The 15,992-nt window shown below is 40.0% G+C and overlaps 2 protein-coding genes across 4 annotated transcripts in view; both read left to right on the forward strand.

The window, feature by feature from the left end:
• Positions 1 to 8,288, forward strand: part of slc4a11 (solute carrier family 4 member 11) — a 69,642-nt gene extending 61,354 nt beyond the window's left edge. For all 3 annotated transcript variants that reach the window (XM_026339635.1, XM_026339637.1, XM_026339636.1), the window contains 4 exons: positions 2,088 to 2,261; positions 3,194 to 3,389; positions 4,661 to 4,830; positions 5,547 to 8,288. In XM_026339635.1, the coding sequence (XP_026195420.1) occupies positions 2,088 to 2,261; positions 3,194 to 3,389; positions 4,661 to 4,830; positions 5,547 to 5,613 (607 nt within the window). In that variant the 3' untranslated portion in view covers positions 5,614 to 8,288. The remainder of the gene's footprint in view (positions 1 to 2,087; positions 2,262 to 3,193; positions 3,390 to 4,660; positions 4,831 to 5,546) is intronic.
• Positions 8,289 to 9,171: 883 nt separating this feature from the next.
• On the forward strand, positions 9,172 to 15,674 carry rpia (ribose 5-phosphate isomerase A (ribose 5-phosphate epimerase)). The gene is made up of 9 exons (XM_026339638.1): positions 9,172 to 9,362; positions 10,181 to 10,241; positions 10,496 to 10,551; positions 10,856 to 10,915; positions 11,166 to 11,230; positions 11,316 to 11,384; positions 11,778 to 11,919; positions 12,955 to 13,054; positions 13,272 to 15,674. The coding sequence occupies exons 1-9, from the start codon at positions 9,186 to 9,188 to the stop codon at positions 13,367 to 13,369; spliced, it is 828 nt and encodes a 275-aa protein (XP_026195423.1). The 5' UTR covers positions 9,172 to 9,185; the 3' UTR covers positions 13,370 to 15,674.
• Positions 15,675 to 15,992: the final 318 nt, after the last annotated feature.

Consider the following 15,992-nt stretch of genomic DNA (forward strand, 5'->3'; position numbering starts at 1 on the left):
CTCCATGCATAAAACTGTACTGTACAGTGAAGATAGGATCATAACAGTGAGAGTGAAGTCAGGGATGTTCATTTTTATGCATGTCTTCCAAGTGGTGTGGTTGTATCTTATTTAAACTTTTCCCGTGACCCTTCAAAAAGCCACCAAGATCCTTTAGGGATGCTATGACACTACTTTAGGATTTGCTGGAACAGGATATTTGCCGGTCTGTTGGGGAAGGCAGATGAACTGAGCCAGAAACTTGACATCTGAGTCAAATCGTCACAGTCAGGGAGCTCCGAAGAAGCCTCAGAGCCAAAACACAATGCTGCGATTTTACCCCATTTCCTCTGAATTTGCATTGGACAGATCAATTTTGAGCCATCAACCAGCAACCAGCCCTAGAGTGAAAACTTAAAATGATGGAATCTGAAGCCACATTTGATGGACAGAAATTAATTGGTTCGAAATGTCTGTTCCGAACGAGGAGGAAAAAAAAGATTTTCAAGTGTATTGACCTGTTCAATACTACTTTGATATTGTTTTATGAAGTGTTTTATCGTGACTTATTTACTAAACACAAAACAATCCAACCATAATAAAATCGAATTTGAAAACTGCTATTATCGGTAAGTGCTGTAGCACCAATTAAAAGGTTCATAAATAAAGTTTGTTGTATTTCACGCTCACTGCATCTCAACCACTTCATGTGTCGCTAACAAAAGGACAAAAGCTACTAAAACTTGTGGCTATTTCAGTTCCTGTTTTTCTCTTTTGATGCTTTTATCTAGTGCAGTCCTTTATTTGCTTGACATTTTGATTTGTTTTTATTATTTGTCATGAATTTAGATATTTTGGAACCTTTTTGTCTTTTTCCACCTGCACAGGTCTTTGATTGCATCTGTCATCATCAAGCAAATAAATATAGACTTAACAAACTTAAAACCAAGACGTGCAAAGATTCTCAGTTGTTAACCAATAAAACCTGATTTGATTTTATTATGATTTACATTTACATTTAGTTATTTGACTTTTTTTTTCAAAGCAACTTACAAGTTAGGTACAACGCAAGCAAAGTATCTAATCCAAGGAAACAAACTTTAAAGTAAAGTGCTCTAAGAAGAGCTGGGGTTGAAGGGCAAGATTGTTTTTCTTTTTTAAGTGCTAAGAAATTATTTAAATGCAGAGAAAGACAGAAAGTACAGAGAATGATTCAGAGAAATTGAGAGTGAGACAGGTGAGCAGCTCATTCCACCATCGTAAGAACCACAAAACTGAAAGGTTTTATTTTGGATCTTTTGGGATGAGGGGACCACAAATCCTGGTCATCCTGGTCTTCAATCCCTCTTACTCACTGTGCTCTGGAGAGAGAAGGGTTTGATGGTGCAGCTGGTGACTCCGTCAGTAAGATGCTGCAGTAGTCAAGCTGAGATATAACCAGAGTCTGAACAATGACTTGTGTTGTAGGGTCTGATCTTTCTGATGGTGAAAAGGGAAAATCGGCAGGAAACTCAGCTGATCATCAATGATCACCTGCAGGTTCCTGGAAACTTATGTTGACCTATGTTTTTATCTGGATGAGAACATGAGTGATTGTACTATGTGAATTTTTTTTGTGTGTGTGTGTGTGTGTGTGTGTGTGTGTGTGTGTGTGTGTGTGTGTGTGTGGAAAGAGAAGAATTTGTGAAACATATGAAGGTTTTTTCAGGTTGTGTTAAAGGACTCTGCTAACCCTAGGAGAATTATGCCCTTTGTATTTATGTAAGAGTGTGTGTTCACTTCTTAATGTTGGTTTCCAAATATGCAAATGTTCTTTGTGTGCATAATTAAGCATGTTTGCAGTGGTGCTTAAAAGTTTATGAGCCCTTTAGACTTCTTTAACTCCTGGGGAGGGTAACAATGGTGTTGAATGCTCTCCGTGTGTAAGGTCTTCAGAAATCAAATCAGCAGCAGTGAACATTTGCATTCACAAATCTTTATGTACAACTGGAAGTGCGTATATTTTGATTTGTTTGTGTGAGTTTAGGTGAGAGGTGGTCGTTTACTCAGTTGTACTGCAGTTGGCTATTGACTGTGCTGCAGCATGTAACCGCTGTGTTGCTTTTCAGGTTGCTGAAGGGCACAGCGTATCACTGGGACCTGATGCTCTCTGGGCTCATTAACATACTGATGTCGTTAATGGGGCTGCCCTGGATGCACGCTGCCTTCCCGCACTCCACCCTCCATGTGCGGCAGCTGGCTTTCGTGGAGCAGCGCGTAGAGGGGGGGCACCTTTATGAGACGTGAGTTACCCGGCGCCTCTCTGCTGGCGCTAATCAGAAGCTCAATTAAAGGTCGTCTTCAGAGCGTGTGGTGACTGTAATTTGTGTTGCAGGCTACTGTATCCTGCGCTTCTCTGATTGCTTGATTACTATGTCACTAACCATTTTCTTTCCAGGGAGAAGAGGTGAGAGAGTTTTTAAGAGATGAGAGGATTAAGTTCATCATTCTGGCCACAAGGATATGTGCACAAGTGCAGTTAGCATATATACAGGGTTACTTAAGTAGTCAAGTGTGATGCATAGAGATGGCCATCAATGAGAAGACTCAATGAGATACTATAGAAAATGTGCAAATCATGGAGGGGAGAGAAGCAAATCAAAAGCAAAATATCTTCTAGGTTTAAGCGGTGTCTGGATTCATGCAGCCCCTCGTGTTCCATGAGTTGTGATCTAAGATACATGCACTTTATTAGAAAGATAAAATCTAATTTTACTCTTCACTATCACCAACTGCTGATTAGTCAGCTTAGAGCAGAGTGTCGACCACAGCACTCCAAATGTTGTTTGGCAGAAGCAGAGAGAGGAGAATTGAGCTTCACAGCAGCTCAGCTTAGGAAACCACACACACAGTGAACGGGAGGACCATTAAATAAGATTACATTTAAGCACGTATACAAGACTCCTTGGGAGCTTATGGTCAATACCAGGAAATAAAACTGTTAATGATATTTATTAATTATGTATTCATGCAGAAATTAACATTATTTTTTAGTCCAGGTCAGTTAAACTCTGGAAATTTAATCTAGAAAATTCACAAATAAAAATGTGCAAGTACACTGATAAGAAAATCCCAGAAAAAATGCCTGTTGCATTGTGTAAAACTATTGTGTGCTTTCCAGTAACCATTCGTTTGTGTTATTGTGTGTGTTCATGTGCTGTTTGTTTCCTCTCAGTATCGTCCAGGTGAAGGAGACCCGGCTGACATCTCTTGCTGCCAACATCTTCATCGGTGTGTCGGTGCTGCTGCTGCCCGTCCCTCTGCAGTGGATCCCCAAACCTGTCCTGTATGGCCTCTTCCTCTATATTGCCCTCACCTCCATCGACGGAAACCAGATGTGCGACCGCATGGCTCTCCTCCTCAAAGAGCAGGTGAGAAAGAGAGCGTGTGTGTGTGCGTGCATGATCCCATATGTCAGTGACAGGGATCCTCAGATCAAACGTTTGACTGGATGCCCAGAGCTGGAGGAGCAGACCTGAATTAAATAATATTTGCAAATATACATTTTTTGTTTCTTATAAGCTTCTCAGAGCATCAGGTGGATGAGCTTTAGTGAATCAGACAGAGCAGCTCAAAAGCAAATCTACAGGAATGTCTGTTCTGTTTCTACCCTGTGTCCGAGTTAACCTTCTACTACATTCTACCTACTGTCTCTATGAAGAGTTAAACCATTTTCCTCTGTTATTGGCAACCTCACACACCAGCGCCCCCAAATGGACGAGATAGGTCACTTTTTAAAAACAATATAAAACACACTGTTAGGGGGGTGGGAGAGTTTGTCCATAATGGTGAACAGTTCAGTTCATTCTTTGGTCTCCCACCGTCTCTGGACCCCAGACCAGACCCAGAAACAGAGCTTTCGTTTCTAATGAGTTTGTCACAATCCTTCTTGTCTGCTGCTGTGATGCCACATTCCCAGCAGACGAGTCCAGCTCACTTCAAACAATCTCAATAAAAGAAATAAGATTTACACATTGACAGTATAGAATTCTGTTGTACAACATAACAATTCAGAATATCTGTAATATAAAGTCAACAATTTCGAGACAGGATGATCCAGTTATATAAAGAAGGAAGCCAGACCGTATATATGTATGTTTTCTTTTATTTCTCTCTCATTTGCAAATTCAAATATCACCATATCCACCATGACGTTTATTTTGTGTAATCAGACAGAAACTCCAGATTTTATTTTGGAACCCTCCAGATTAATCCTGTTCCCAAAATAATTTCAGGTCGTAAACAAGATTGTGACATAGCATTGTTGGCAAAAAGATAAAAGGTGGATCTTTGCTATTGAAAAGATCCATATCTGACAGCAGATTAGGAGAGATGAGTTTGTCTTTTTGTTGCAGCCACAGTTAGATTGGAGTAATAATAATCTCTGTGAGAGCAGCAGGTTTAAAGTAATATCAGCAACCTCTCACGTCCACACAGGAGATTCCACATGCTCATAAATACACTTTATTTAGTTTGTAAGAAAGCATCCAGTGAAAGCTAAATGTTATTTATGATCTAAAAACTCGGAGTGCACTTACTGTCCACTTCCCTGTGAGACTGCAGGAGAGCAGAGGACAGGGAGGAAAAGAACCTCGGGGGAAGATTGTGTTTTAATCTGTCCTGATCCTTTCACCTCCTGCAGACGTCTTACCCGCCTACCCACTACATCCGCAAAGTGCCCCAGAGGAAGATCCACTACTTCACCTTCCTGCAGATGATGCAGTTGCTGGTGCTGTGTACGTTTGGCATGTATCCGATACCGTACATGAAGATGATCTTCCCTCTGGTTATGATACTGCTAATCCCAATTAGGTACGTCTGCAGCCATTTTGTCCCAGGACTTTTTGTTTTATGACACTTTAGTCGGGATACAAATGTTGTGCAGTGGTTCATCTGTTCAGTGTTACTAACATAATGTGTGAAGAAAGTGGATGTGGTACTACTGTACATGAGCTCATGGGTGTAGTGCATTATATCTGATATTTGTAAACTCACAGAGTAATTCACCATACTCTCCTCGAATTTTGTGGTGCAGCAAACTACTGGAATATCTTCAAATAATAATGAAGGTTTGCACGAGAAAAATAGTTTAAAATTTAAAGTAAAGTTTATTTTTGTGGTCATGTGTGAAACTCATTTACTTTGACTGACTGCTCCTCTTTACTTGAATTTGGGTTGAATTGGGCTGTAATACACTTCTAGGTGTTTACATCAGTGAGTAGGTGTATAATGCAGTACACTGTGCACCCTTAAACACTTGTATTCTGTAACAGTCGCCACTGTATTGTTGATTTGCGCTCTCGTTCGCGGGTCCTGGTAAAAATAATAATAATAATAATAAATTTATTTATAGAGCACTTTTCTAAACATATGTTACAAAGTGCTTCACAAGACAGACAAGAAACACATGTAGCCCAACAAGATCAACAACAAAAAGGGAAGTGATAAATCACGTCTGATAAGATCTGACACTCTGATGTTTTTCTTTATGTTAACACTGACGTACATTCTGTCTGCTCTGTGTTCAGGAACAACGTGCTTCCTCATATCATTGAGGCCAAATACTTGGACATAATGGATGCCCAACACATGTAGCTACAGATGGAGACTGACTCTGGATCCACGAAAAAGACATCTGGAATAAAAAAAAAAGAAATAAGGATTTCAACAACATATTTTTCAATGCAACTGTACGGAAGCAAAAAAGGAGAAATACCGACTGTTTTGATTTTTGTATCCGATGAGAACATTCTTACAGGTGAAGCACTGGAAATGTGGGAAGTTGTGTGAGGAAGAGAGACGAGAGCTATGGGAAATATTTTCCAAATGTGGACAGACAGAACCTCTTTGGGGAAACGTTCTAGCGTCCGTAACCGTCCAGAACGTCCTGTTTCACTTCCATTTGCCCGGTCACATTGTTCAGTATATACCTCCACTTTCTCCTCTCTCTACTTTACTTTATATAACACTTTACAGTATCCTATTGCAGTGTATTCGTCATGTATAACCTTTGGGTAAGTGCTTAAAGTACTCACTAATACTGTGTAAGTAATAAAAAGATGCCAGCGTAGGTTGTGTAGTACTTGGAAGGTGTAATGGCACGATTTAAGAATGAAGAAAGTCTTTGTTGCACTCACATTGTGTTCTTACACTGTCATATGAGTACGTTTTACATACTTACACTGTGTTGATCAGTACTTTTCCATTTGTGAATGAACCGGTAAGAGACACTGCATTTAGGCCACTGTAAAGTGAAGTTAACCATTTGTATTTTTGACATTGTGTCGTGTTAAAACTCTTACATTCCTGCACCTTTTAGCTGTGATCCACCCATTTCGTGCAGAGGACACCTCTGCTCTGCGTATTTAGTTTTTGAAAGCGTGAGAAAGGTGTGTGTGTGTGTGTGTGTGTGTTGTGTGTGCTCGAAAAGTACTAATCTATCCTTCATCTACAGTAGCTTCCTGCCAGCTATTTAGAAAACCTCATTTTTAAGGTGAAAGTGCTCAACTAAATAAAAGAAATACATTCCACAGGTATATATTATATGTAATTATTTAGAGCGACAGCACAAACCAAAACATACAGTGAAACAAATCCTGAATTTATTAGAATATATTATGGCAATATAAATAAATATTTTAGGTTAAATTGAAATAGCATATTTATTTATCATAAAGACAGTTTATCTTCTAAAATGTTAATTTTGTGTGTTTATCCCCAACTCCCCAGCTTTCCACAGTTACTTGTATTCTGCGTGTCTTGTCTTACATGCAGCTTTGCTGTTTACATATCAAAGTCCCTTCCAGCTCCGTGTCAACGTCCAGCGCAGTTCTGGTGCATTGCTCGTAACGAGGAGAGTCACATAAGGTTGGAAAAAAAAAAAATAAACATCATTTGTGGGCTTTGAACTCAACAAGATGCAGCCCTTTTTAATTTAATTTCCTTTTTGTGAACAAGTGTTCAAAGATGAGTTTTAGAATAATCCGGTCTTGTTTTCTATTTAGATGTTATGATTACACTGTAGATTAATGCTTGCAAATGTTGTCATGTAATAATCCAGATGTCTGGATCAATTATCTTGTTATCTACAGTACAAAAAGAAAAAAAAAAGAATAATTTTAAGCACGGATTTGCTTAAAGCATGTCTCATCTGGGGTTTTGATACAATGTGATGCCAATGGACATGTATCCTACACAGGAAAAAACGTAAACAGTAACTTCTCAATAAACAAATGCAATGCTCAATATTCAGCAATACTGTGTATAAAGCAAAACTTCCGTTGGGAAACACAGGTTTCCCAGTGAAACGGATCCATCAGTGAACCAACAACAAACCAGCTGTATTTTTAACACAGCAACTTTTCAATCTATCCTCATGGTACAAAACCCACTCTGTGCTGATTCAATTATTGCAAACATCAAGTAGAGAAAAAAGAGATTTGCCTGTCAACAAGGCGTTCACAGTGCTGGGTTTTATTACGGTTTAGTTGCTTTCCCAATATCCAAATGGCAGCTCCCTCATGCAGTTCTGTTCAACTTTGTCTTACAGATGTGAGAAAGATGTCCAATTTAAGCAGATGCCTCATGCAGAGATATCAGGGCATGAAAGGAAAGCTTGGAAGCATTTGCATAATCCTTGGACTAAGCCTTAAGACAGCACTGGTCAGAGAAGAGATTGTGAGCTATGAAGTAATATGTATAGTTTGCAATGCAAAAATTAGTTTTTATCGACTAACCATTATAATCCATGGAAAGGTATTAGTTTCTAACTTTGGACAGAGTACAGAGATTTAACCATTCTTCTTCTTATGTGGCAGTATTGATGTTGTTCCTTGATATCTTCTCTGTACTGATGATTTTGGAATGGCAGCAAACTTCTCTCAGAGGACTTAACGTTGGCTTCAGTGTGTCAAAGACGCACTTCTCTGTTTGTGAAACCCCGACTCCCCTCCTCCTCATTGGATTTGACTGAAGTTGCGTACTGTGGTGTTTTTCTTTTCCTTATCTTTTCCTGATTTCACAATCCTACTTTTTCTAATCATGAATGTAAGATGTGTGGATTTTTATATAGCATACTAATTTGGGTGTCAAACAGAATCTGTAATTTTGTCAAAAAGATCAGCTATATTTGTAAGCTGTAATATGTAAAAATGAGAAAAAAAATAGTAATCAAACAGAATGTGTTGGTTTACTATAGTATATATATACTGTACACTGAAAAAGAGACTATCTCAAGCTGTTTGCCAAATAAAAAGTAGTAGTGATGTAAATATGTGTTTGCTTGTGTTCATTGAGTCGGTTAAATCAACATTTCTTCTTTGGCCCAGAGCAAAATACAGCATCAAAGCTGCTGTCCAGACTTTATTTGATATGTATATTTATGCTGTTAGAGGAAGAAACATTTTAATGTGCTTTACTCTGTGACTTTTTCTCCAACACCATCAGGACATTTATTTTTCTTGACCAAAGCTGTTATCTGTCTTGGAGACACCAGAGATCCTAAGATATGTCTAAGCTGAAGCAGTTCTGTGAGTAGGAATGGTCCAAAGTTCCTGTAGTCTGTGCAGGTCTAACCCACAACCACAGGAGGAGTCTGCTTAAAGTAACTGCTGCTACCGGTGGTTTAACCAGTTATTAAATTAATTTGTCAACATCACTCTGTATGTTAAAGGTGTGTCGAATAAAGACGAGAGAGAGATCCGTGTTTCATCAGTTTAGAAATGTTGTGTTAGTTTGAACCAGGTCACTTCCTATTTCATTATAACTGAGGACTTGTTTATTTTTACTGTTTGGAGATAAAAATGATATTTTTTATTATTTCATTAACACATTTGTGTATCTGTGTGCATGTTTCCCACTTTGCACACATGATATGTGATCATCTGTACAGGTGATTGTCATGAGCTTATTCATGCTCCCAGGCAGATGAACCCTTTAAAAGTCCTGGACTCTGTAGCTTTTCACCTGGCGCCACCTTCAGGACAAACCTGGTTTTAACCCCAACAACAAGTCTCCATGGAAATGCCGTGTCTTATATTTCATATTAGACAGTAAAGAGGAGAACAACATTTCTAACACATCGTCCCCAGAGGATGAACCGTGTCCATTCCCCTGTGACGTCACTGACGTGGGCCGGACACCGGGTCATGAGGCTCCAGGGGTGGGTCATGAGGCTCCAGGGGTGGGTCTGCCTCACCGAGCGGGCTGCTCGGTTCCTGTCTTCAGCATCCAGGAGGTTGACGACGGCGTCAGCGACCAGTCAGCGACACGTGTGTCCGACCAGTAGCATGGCCGAGGAGGCGAAGAAGCTGGCAGCTTACGCCGCTGTGGACAACCACGTCCAGGTACGGTGGACCGACACCTGTCCGCCCTGTTCCGAGCTAATGGTTCAGACGTGGTGTCGGCTGGTTCCGTCCTACACCCGGTTCGGGAACCTGCAGCACGGTGTCCGTGTAGCTACATGCTCGTATGCTAGCAAAGTTAGCCAGTGTGCAAACAGAACATAATGTAGGGCTAGCCTAGCCGGCTAATTCTTACTGTTATCTAACCTGCATAGTTTAAGAAGGAATTAGCTCGGTGTTATGCGTGCTTGTCCCGGGATACTGGGCTAACTGTGCTCGTGATTAAGGACTAACTGTATATTCCAGCATGTGCTAGCTGCTAGCAAGACAGCCAGGCTATCTCCAACTGATGGACAAGCTAACATGTTCTGCAGGATTTAAACGTGCTTTTAGAATAATAAACACCGCATCACTAGTATTAAAGCAGCATTTTTTACTTGGGCAGGAGATGCTATTAGCAAGAAGGTATTTGTGTGTGATTTCCATGAGTTTAGTGTTTAAGGTTCCTTCAGTCCTGTCTGCTGTGATGTAAAAGACCAGATGTCAAACTGTGCACATTCAACAGTGGATAACACGGACATGAAGACATGTTTTTGAGTGAATGGGGACTTCATGTGTTTATGTTATCATGGCCCGTCCCTGACTTTAGGAACAGAAACTCTGCACACACACCAAAACAATGAATTTCACCCAGACTGTCGAGATTATTTTGCAGCAAGCAAATCCATTTATCACCTAGATTTGAGCCCAACACACAGCAGGTTTTCACTTTTAGTGTGTTGGATGTTGAATGACTTTGAGTCCTGTGATGTCTCTTGTAGAACAACCAGGTGGTTGGAGTGGGCAGCGGCTCCACCATCGTCTATGCTGTGGACAGATTAGGTGAGTGAAGCACTTCTGAATTTCATCTTTCTACATCACCCGTCTACTTTGAAGGCAGTAACTTATTTACACTTTTCTGTTTTTAAAGTCTGAATGTTTTGGTCATTGTGTATTTTTAACCTGTTACATAAATAGATTTTTAAACCTTTTAAGGCTTTTATAATGATTGAATGTTGTTTTCACTTTGAGCAGCGTCATCTGAGCGTATATTTTTAACTTAACGCTCTTTTATGCTTCATGTCTGGTTGTTCCAGCGGAGAGAGTCCGACAGGAGAAACTCAACATTGTGTGTGTGCCCACCTCCTTCCAGGTACGTTCAGGTGGCACGTCTTTCTTTTATACACTAACATGAACACAGTGGAAACTAGTTTCGTACACAAATTACACAAACTTTGTGGCTTTGAATGCAACACATTGCATCACACCAAAACTGCCACATTTAGTCATTATGGCCTGCACAAAGTATTAACACCAACATTTATATCACAGATATAATAGATTTTTTTCTTAAAATCTTGAAGCTATCATTGCGTTTCCTTTGCTTTCTGTCCCATTTCTCCTCCTGGTTTTGTGGCCATCACTTCACTTTCTCCTCTTCTCTTCTCATCCTACAGGCTCGTCAGCTGATTCTGCAGCACGGTCTCACACTGTCGGATCTGGACAGGCACCCAGAAGTATGATGAGCTTGTTACAAATGAATCTGAAAACCGTGGAAATGAGATTGAGCCACAGTATGTTGCAGCTCAAACCCTGTCAGCTTGAATTGGAGCATTGTGAAAATGATGCCTTTGCAATGAAAAACATGAATGGTGGAGCTGACTGTGTTAGTCTCTTAATGCAGAGAAGGCTCAAAAAGTCTGTTAGTTGTTTCTCTGCTTTGTCTTCTGCTTGCGTAATAAATGTGTTTGTGTCCACACCACTCAGCTGGATGTAGCAATTGACGGAGCAGACGAAGTGGATGCAGACCTGACATTGATTAAAGGTGGAGGGTGAGTACAGTTCAATACAGACAGCAGAGCTTCAGCTGCATGTCGTTTAACGTGTGTCTCACACTTTTTTCTCTCCGTCTCACAGCGGCTGCCTAACTCAGGAGAAGATCGTAGCTGGTTGTGCCAAACACTTCATTGTCATTGCCGACTACAGGTTTGTATTTGCTAGTTTACACTGAGAAGTAGAAGTGCTCTTTTCATAACCAGCAGTTGGTAGCACTAACTGGAAATTCTTAAATAATTAAAAAAGAAACAGGTTACAGGTTTTATTGTGTGTGTAATGAGCCTGTTCATTCAGGACTTGAATGTTGCCTACTTTCACACAGCTGGAAACTAACTTTTGGAAGAATAATTTTCTGCCCACTTTTCCCACACAGAGATTTAAATGTTATAATTCTGTACCAAGCAAAGATCTTTGTCCAACTGATCTCCGGTGGTGTAGCTCAGGATTAGCTCTAGACGGGGTCTTTCATTTATTGAGAGGCTTTAATTAGAGGTGTGTTCGCATTTTTTCCCCTTCTCCTGATTCTCTGTTGTTGCCTCCCAGGAAAGACTCTAAGGCTCTGGGCCAGCAGTGGAAGAAGGGAGTTCCCATTGAGGTGATCCCCATGGCGTACATTCCCGTCTCTAGGACGATAGCCCGGCGCTTCGGAGGGGAGGCCAGCTTACGGATGGCCGTCAGTAAAGCTGTAAGTGGACAGTTAGCATGACCCTAACATCATTTTGTATCCCCTGCATACTTTTCAAACCTGGATCTTAATACGTTACATTTTTACCCATATTTTATGTTATGTTTTGTCTCCACATTAGTTTGTGGTTAAAATGAAATTAAAGTAGGCAGCAGGGGGTGGAAAATTTCTTTGTCTTCAGTGCCACATTTAACGGTTAGTCTTCTACACTGAGACTTTAAAATGTGCAGCCACAGTTGTACAGAGGAAATGTATTCAGATATTTGTTAAAGCTCAAGGACAGGTTGTGATGTAATGTAAATATGGAAACAGAACTTCTGTTTGTTTACATGAAACCTCCACAGGCTCCTTAACGGAGAGGCTTCTAACAACAGCGAAACAGGAAAGCAGACCAAAATGACACCCACGCATGTACTCTATCTGCCTCATTAACAGCCTGCAGAGTAAAACTTTAATGAATTACCTCCTACTCGTTTCTTTTAAATGAACCACGTCCAGCAAGAGACGAGTGTCTGGCTCTTATTTTGGCTCCTTATGCTTTTATTGTTCCTTTTGACTGTTAAACCTGGAAACAGTTTGTCGTTAAATGAGTGGGCAAGGCCCAGTTTGTTTACACAGGAAGCCTGATCGCAAACACGGTGCTATTTAATCAACATTAGCCTTGTGGTCATGCATGATCACTTAATCATTAGAGAGCTAAGTCCACATAGAAGTAGCTTTTTGTAAACAGGTAGACCTTTGGAAAGCTGCACAGTCATGGAATGAATGTGTCTGTTCATCTTAAAGGTTCAGTTGTAGATTGATTGTACGTTGCTCTATAATTACACTCAACTAGTAAAAGTGAAAACAGTTTGAGCTTCTAGTGTAACTGACCATTTGTTCCAACATTTTAGTTGTGTGATAAGTTATGGTGAACACATTTCTCTCTTATGAACACAGCTGTCAGTCTTCTTGGTCTTACTTTAGCATTTAAAGGAGCTTTTAAGTGATTTTGGCCATCGACTGTGGTCTGAATGTTGTCTGTCTGACTCTCAGGGTCCTGTGGTCACTGACAACAGTAACTTCATCCTGGACTGGAAGTTTGAGCAAAGTCAGAACTGGAAGGAAGTCAACACAGCAATCAAGATGATTCCAGGTGGGGGAACTGACAGCTCTTGGTTTAAAGAGTCACGTGCAGCTCTGTTTGGGCCAAAGTGTATATTCTACAGCCAACCACTCATTACATAGAGCTGCTCTGAAAGAAGAAGCAATAACAGAAAACACCCACACTACCAAAATCTTTTTTGTCCAAACTGCCTTAAAGTGGGATTTAACCTCTGCTATCAAACCAAACGCTCTTTGTGTTTCCCCAGGTGTGGTGGAGACCGGGCTTTTCGTCAGTATGGCTGAGCGGGCCTACTTTGGGATGGAGGATGGAAGCGTGCAGGTTCGGGATCCTCCGGTTAACTGAGGAGTTCACCATAGTCATGGTCCTGCCTCTCTTCAAACAACCTCACTTCTCCCACAAGTGCCCTGTTAATAAATGACACCGGGTCTCAGACTGTGTTTAGACAGAGCTGCACCTCCTGCAGAACTGGACAAAACTGTAGCAGAGATGTTTTCCCACGTCTCCCAACCAGAAAACAATATCGGGATCACTTAATTTTTCTCATCCAGCAGATGGTGCATCTAATTATTTGAGTTTTAAAGTGCCTGATGAGCAAAGTCAGTGGCAACTGATCCGTAGATCTCCACAACCGGGTCAGACTTAAAATTTTGAATCTGTAATTAGCAGGTTTGACTAAATGTCTGCAGAGCTGACATTACCTAACACAGTTACAAAATGAAACTAAGGCATGCCATGAGATTATATTTGAATTCCTATTAAAAGAAATTATGCTTTTAAATATTATATTTAGAAGCTTCTAATTATCCATCAAACTGTTATCATCCACTAAGCTGCTTCAAGTAGCAGAAGTCCACTAGTTAGTTGAAAGCTCAAGACATTGTTAGCAGTGAGAAAGATGAAATGCCTTTAAGTCTTTTTGTTTAATTAGATCACAGAAGGGGAGTAATGTGAACCGTTTACTGCAACATGAAGATGTGTTTTTTTTTTCTCAAGACATTAATTTCTCTAATTAATATGCTAATTTAACCAGCCAGCTCCAAAAATTAATGAGTTTGCCAGTGTAGGGAGGCCCTGTGGTGCAGCTATGAAACTTCTATTATTTGGTTACAGTGTTAACAAAGATGCATGATGCTGATATAATACGATGTCCTGTTCAAACCACACAGCACTGAGGTGGACAGTAGTTAATCCAACACGTGTTGCTGCGTGTTGCCTTGTTTTTTCACACTATATGTTGTGCACCAGTCTTTTTTTTGGCACATTTCGTATAATGTTGTGACAGTATAGTGACAAATGACCTGAACCACTCATCTGCATTCACCTACAAGTTTACAAATTTCAAAAAAACGATTTGTCCTTTTCGAAGTGTGACGGATTAAAAAACGACTCAGTTCTGACACGAGGTTAGTTAAAGTCACAGTTAGCAGTGCTCAGTAGAAATGTGCACTGTAACTTAAAGTTAGTTTATTCTGGCAGCCTGTGAAGTATCCACTCAGTGTCCCAGCATATGATGGCCACTGCTGAGTGGCTACCGTATCTATCACAGTTAGAACAAACATCTGGTTCCCTGCTCTGTTGTTGGTGTCAGCTGTGAGGTCCTCTGCTTCAACAGCTGTTCCTGTAGACAGATAACAGATTTAAAGGCCACACTGAACGTCTACTTTCACGTATGCATGTCTTTCCACTGTGGTTGTTTTTCTGTGCCTGTAAGTCACTTGCTTTACTTTCTCATTCGTTACAGAAGCTGTTTTTGTTGTAAAATTACATTTAGATATAGAAACTGTAGAGCAGGCAATAATGATAAGTTACTCATGTAACTTAAATCAAAGACATCAGTACCACAAATACACTTTAAAGGCCTTGACACGCCAAAGCAATATGATCATAAGGTTGTTCTTTTATACAGGTGTGGCAAACTGTGGATTATGTAGCTGGTCATTGATGGAACAACTGCCCATTAATCTTCATGCTATATGTTGCTAAAAGCATTTAAATATATAAATGTGTCAAAAATGCGTTAGTTGAAGACACAAAACAAATCTCTGATTGAACCATTCAAATATTTGGTGCACACTATAATATTCAGTCTTCTTATTAAACTGTCCAAAGCTATTTCCCAGAAATACACCCCTGCAATTGAATTAGTCAAAAGCTCATCTTTCCTCTTAAAGTTCGTACTTTACCTCCAACGACGAGTTACTTTACTGTTCACAGCAGCCACCATTTGTTTGAGAGTGGTAGTTGACTCCGTCTTTGGTTCTTGATGCCTTAAACTGTTTTATTTTGTATGTCCAGCTGTGAAAGACTCAGGAGAACATCAACGCTAGGATATTTAGTACAATTAAGCAATTGCAGTTATCTGGCACGTTTGTCTTCAAGCCACTTCTAGGTACAGCAATGCGAGCTTTCTTTGTCCAGTCTCTAAGCTGAATTTCAGGATTCGTCGACCTCAGTGGCCTCTAGACAAAGTACAAGTTAACTGTGAGAATATGTGTCCCGGGTTGGGTGCAGTATAATGTTGAACATCTTGTTGGATATATTTTCACCAGCATTTGTTTAATTCCTTTCTTTACCTTTATGACTGTGATTATGAGTTTCTACTGTGAAGGTACCATATTCTGTGTCAACCAATACAGGACCAACAGGATTCCAGTTTGTCTCCTTGTTTTCTTCCTGATGATCTGGTGCTGATTTTTTTTTTTTTTGTCACTACAGTGGTAGAAAACAGACTTAAGCAAAAACAATTGGTGATTAAAAATATAGATTTGTAAAAAGAAGATAATCTTTAATGGTGTTTAAAGCAAAACATTCACTGGCTTTAGGGGACAAAACACAAATCACTGTAGGTTGCAGCTCTTGTAAGCATCAGTGGATATAAGCGTGAAGATGCTTTTATTTTATATTATAAGGTGAACTAACGTGCTTTTTATATAATTATTAAAATGTAATGTAAATGTCATTTCCA

This window comes from Anabas testudineus, chromosome 22 (assembly GCF_900324465.2).
Source record: "Anabas testudineus chromosome 22, fAnaTes1.2, whole genome shotgun sequence".
Taxonomy (NCBI): domain Eukaryota; kingdom Metazoa; phylum Chordata; class Actinopteri; order Anabantiformes; family Anabantidae; genus Anabas; species Anabas testudineus.

Bases quoted from the DNA above. Each gene is read 5' to 3' on its own strand.
- rpia (XM_026339638.1), top strand. From the start codon at position 9,186: ATGAGGCTCCAGGGGTGGGTCTGCCTCACCGAGCGGGCTGCTCGGTTC. The intron at 10,552-10,855 runs GTACGTTCAGGT...CTCATCCTACAG, and splicing joins GTGTGCCCACCTCCTTCCAG to GCTCGTCAGCTGATTCTGCA. The intron at 13,055-13,271 runs GTGGGGGAACTG...GTGTTTCCCCAG, and splicing joins AGCAATCAAGATGATTCCAG to GTGTGGTGGAGACCGGGCTT.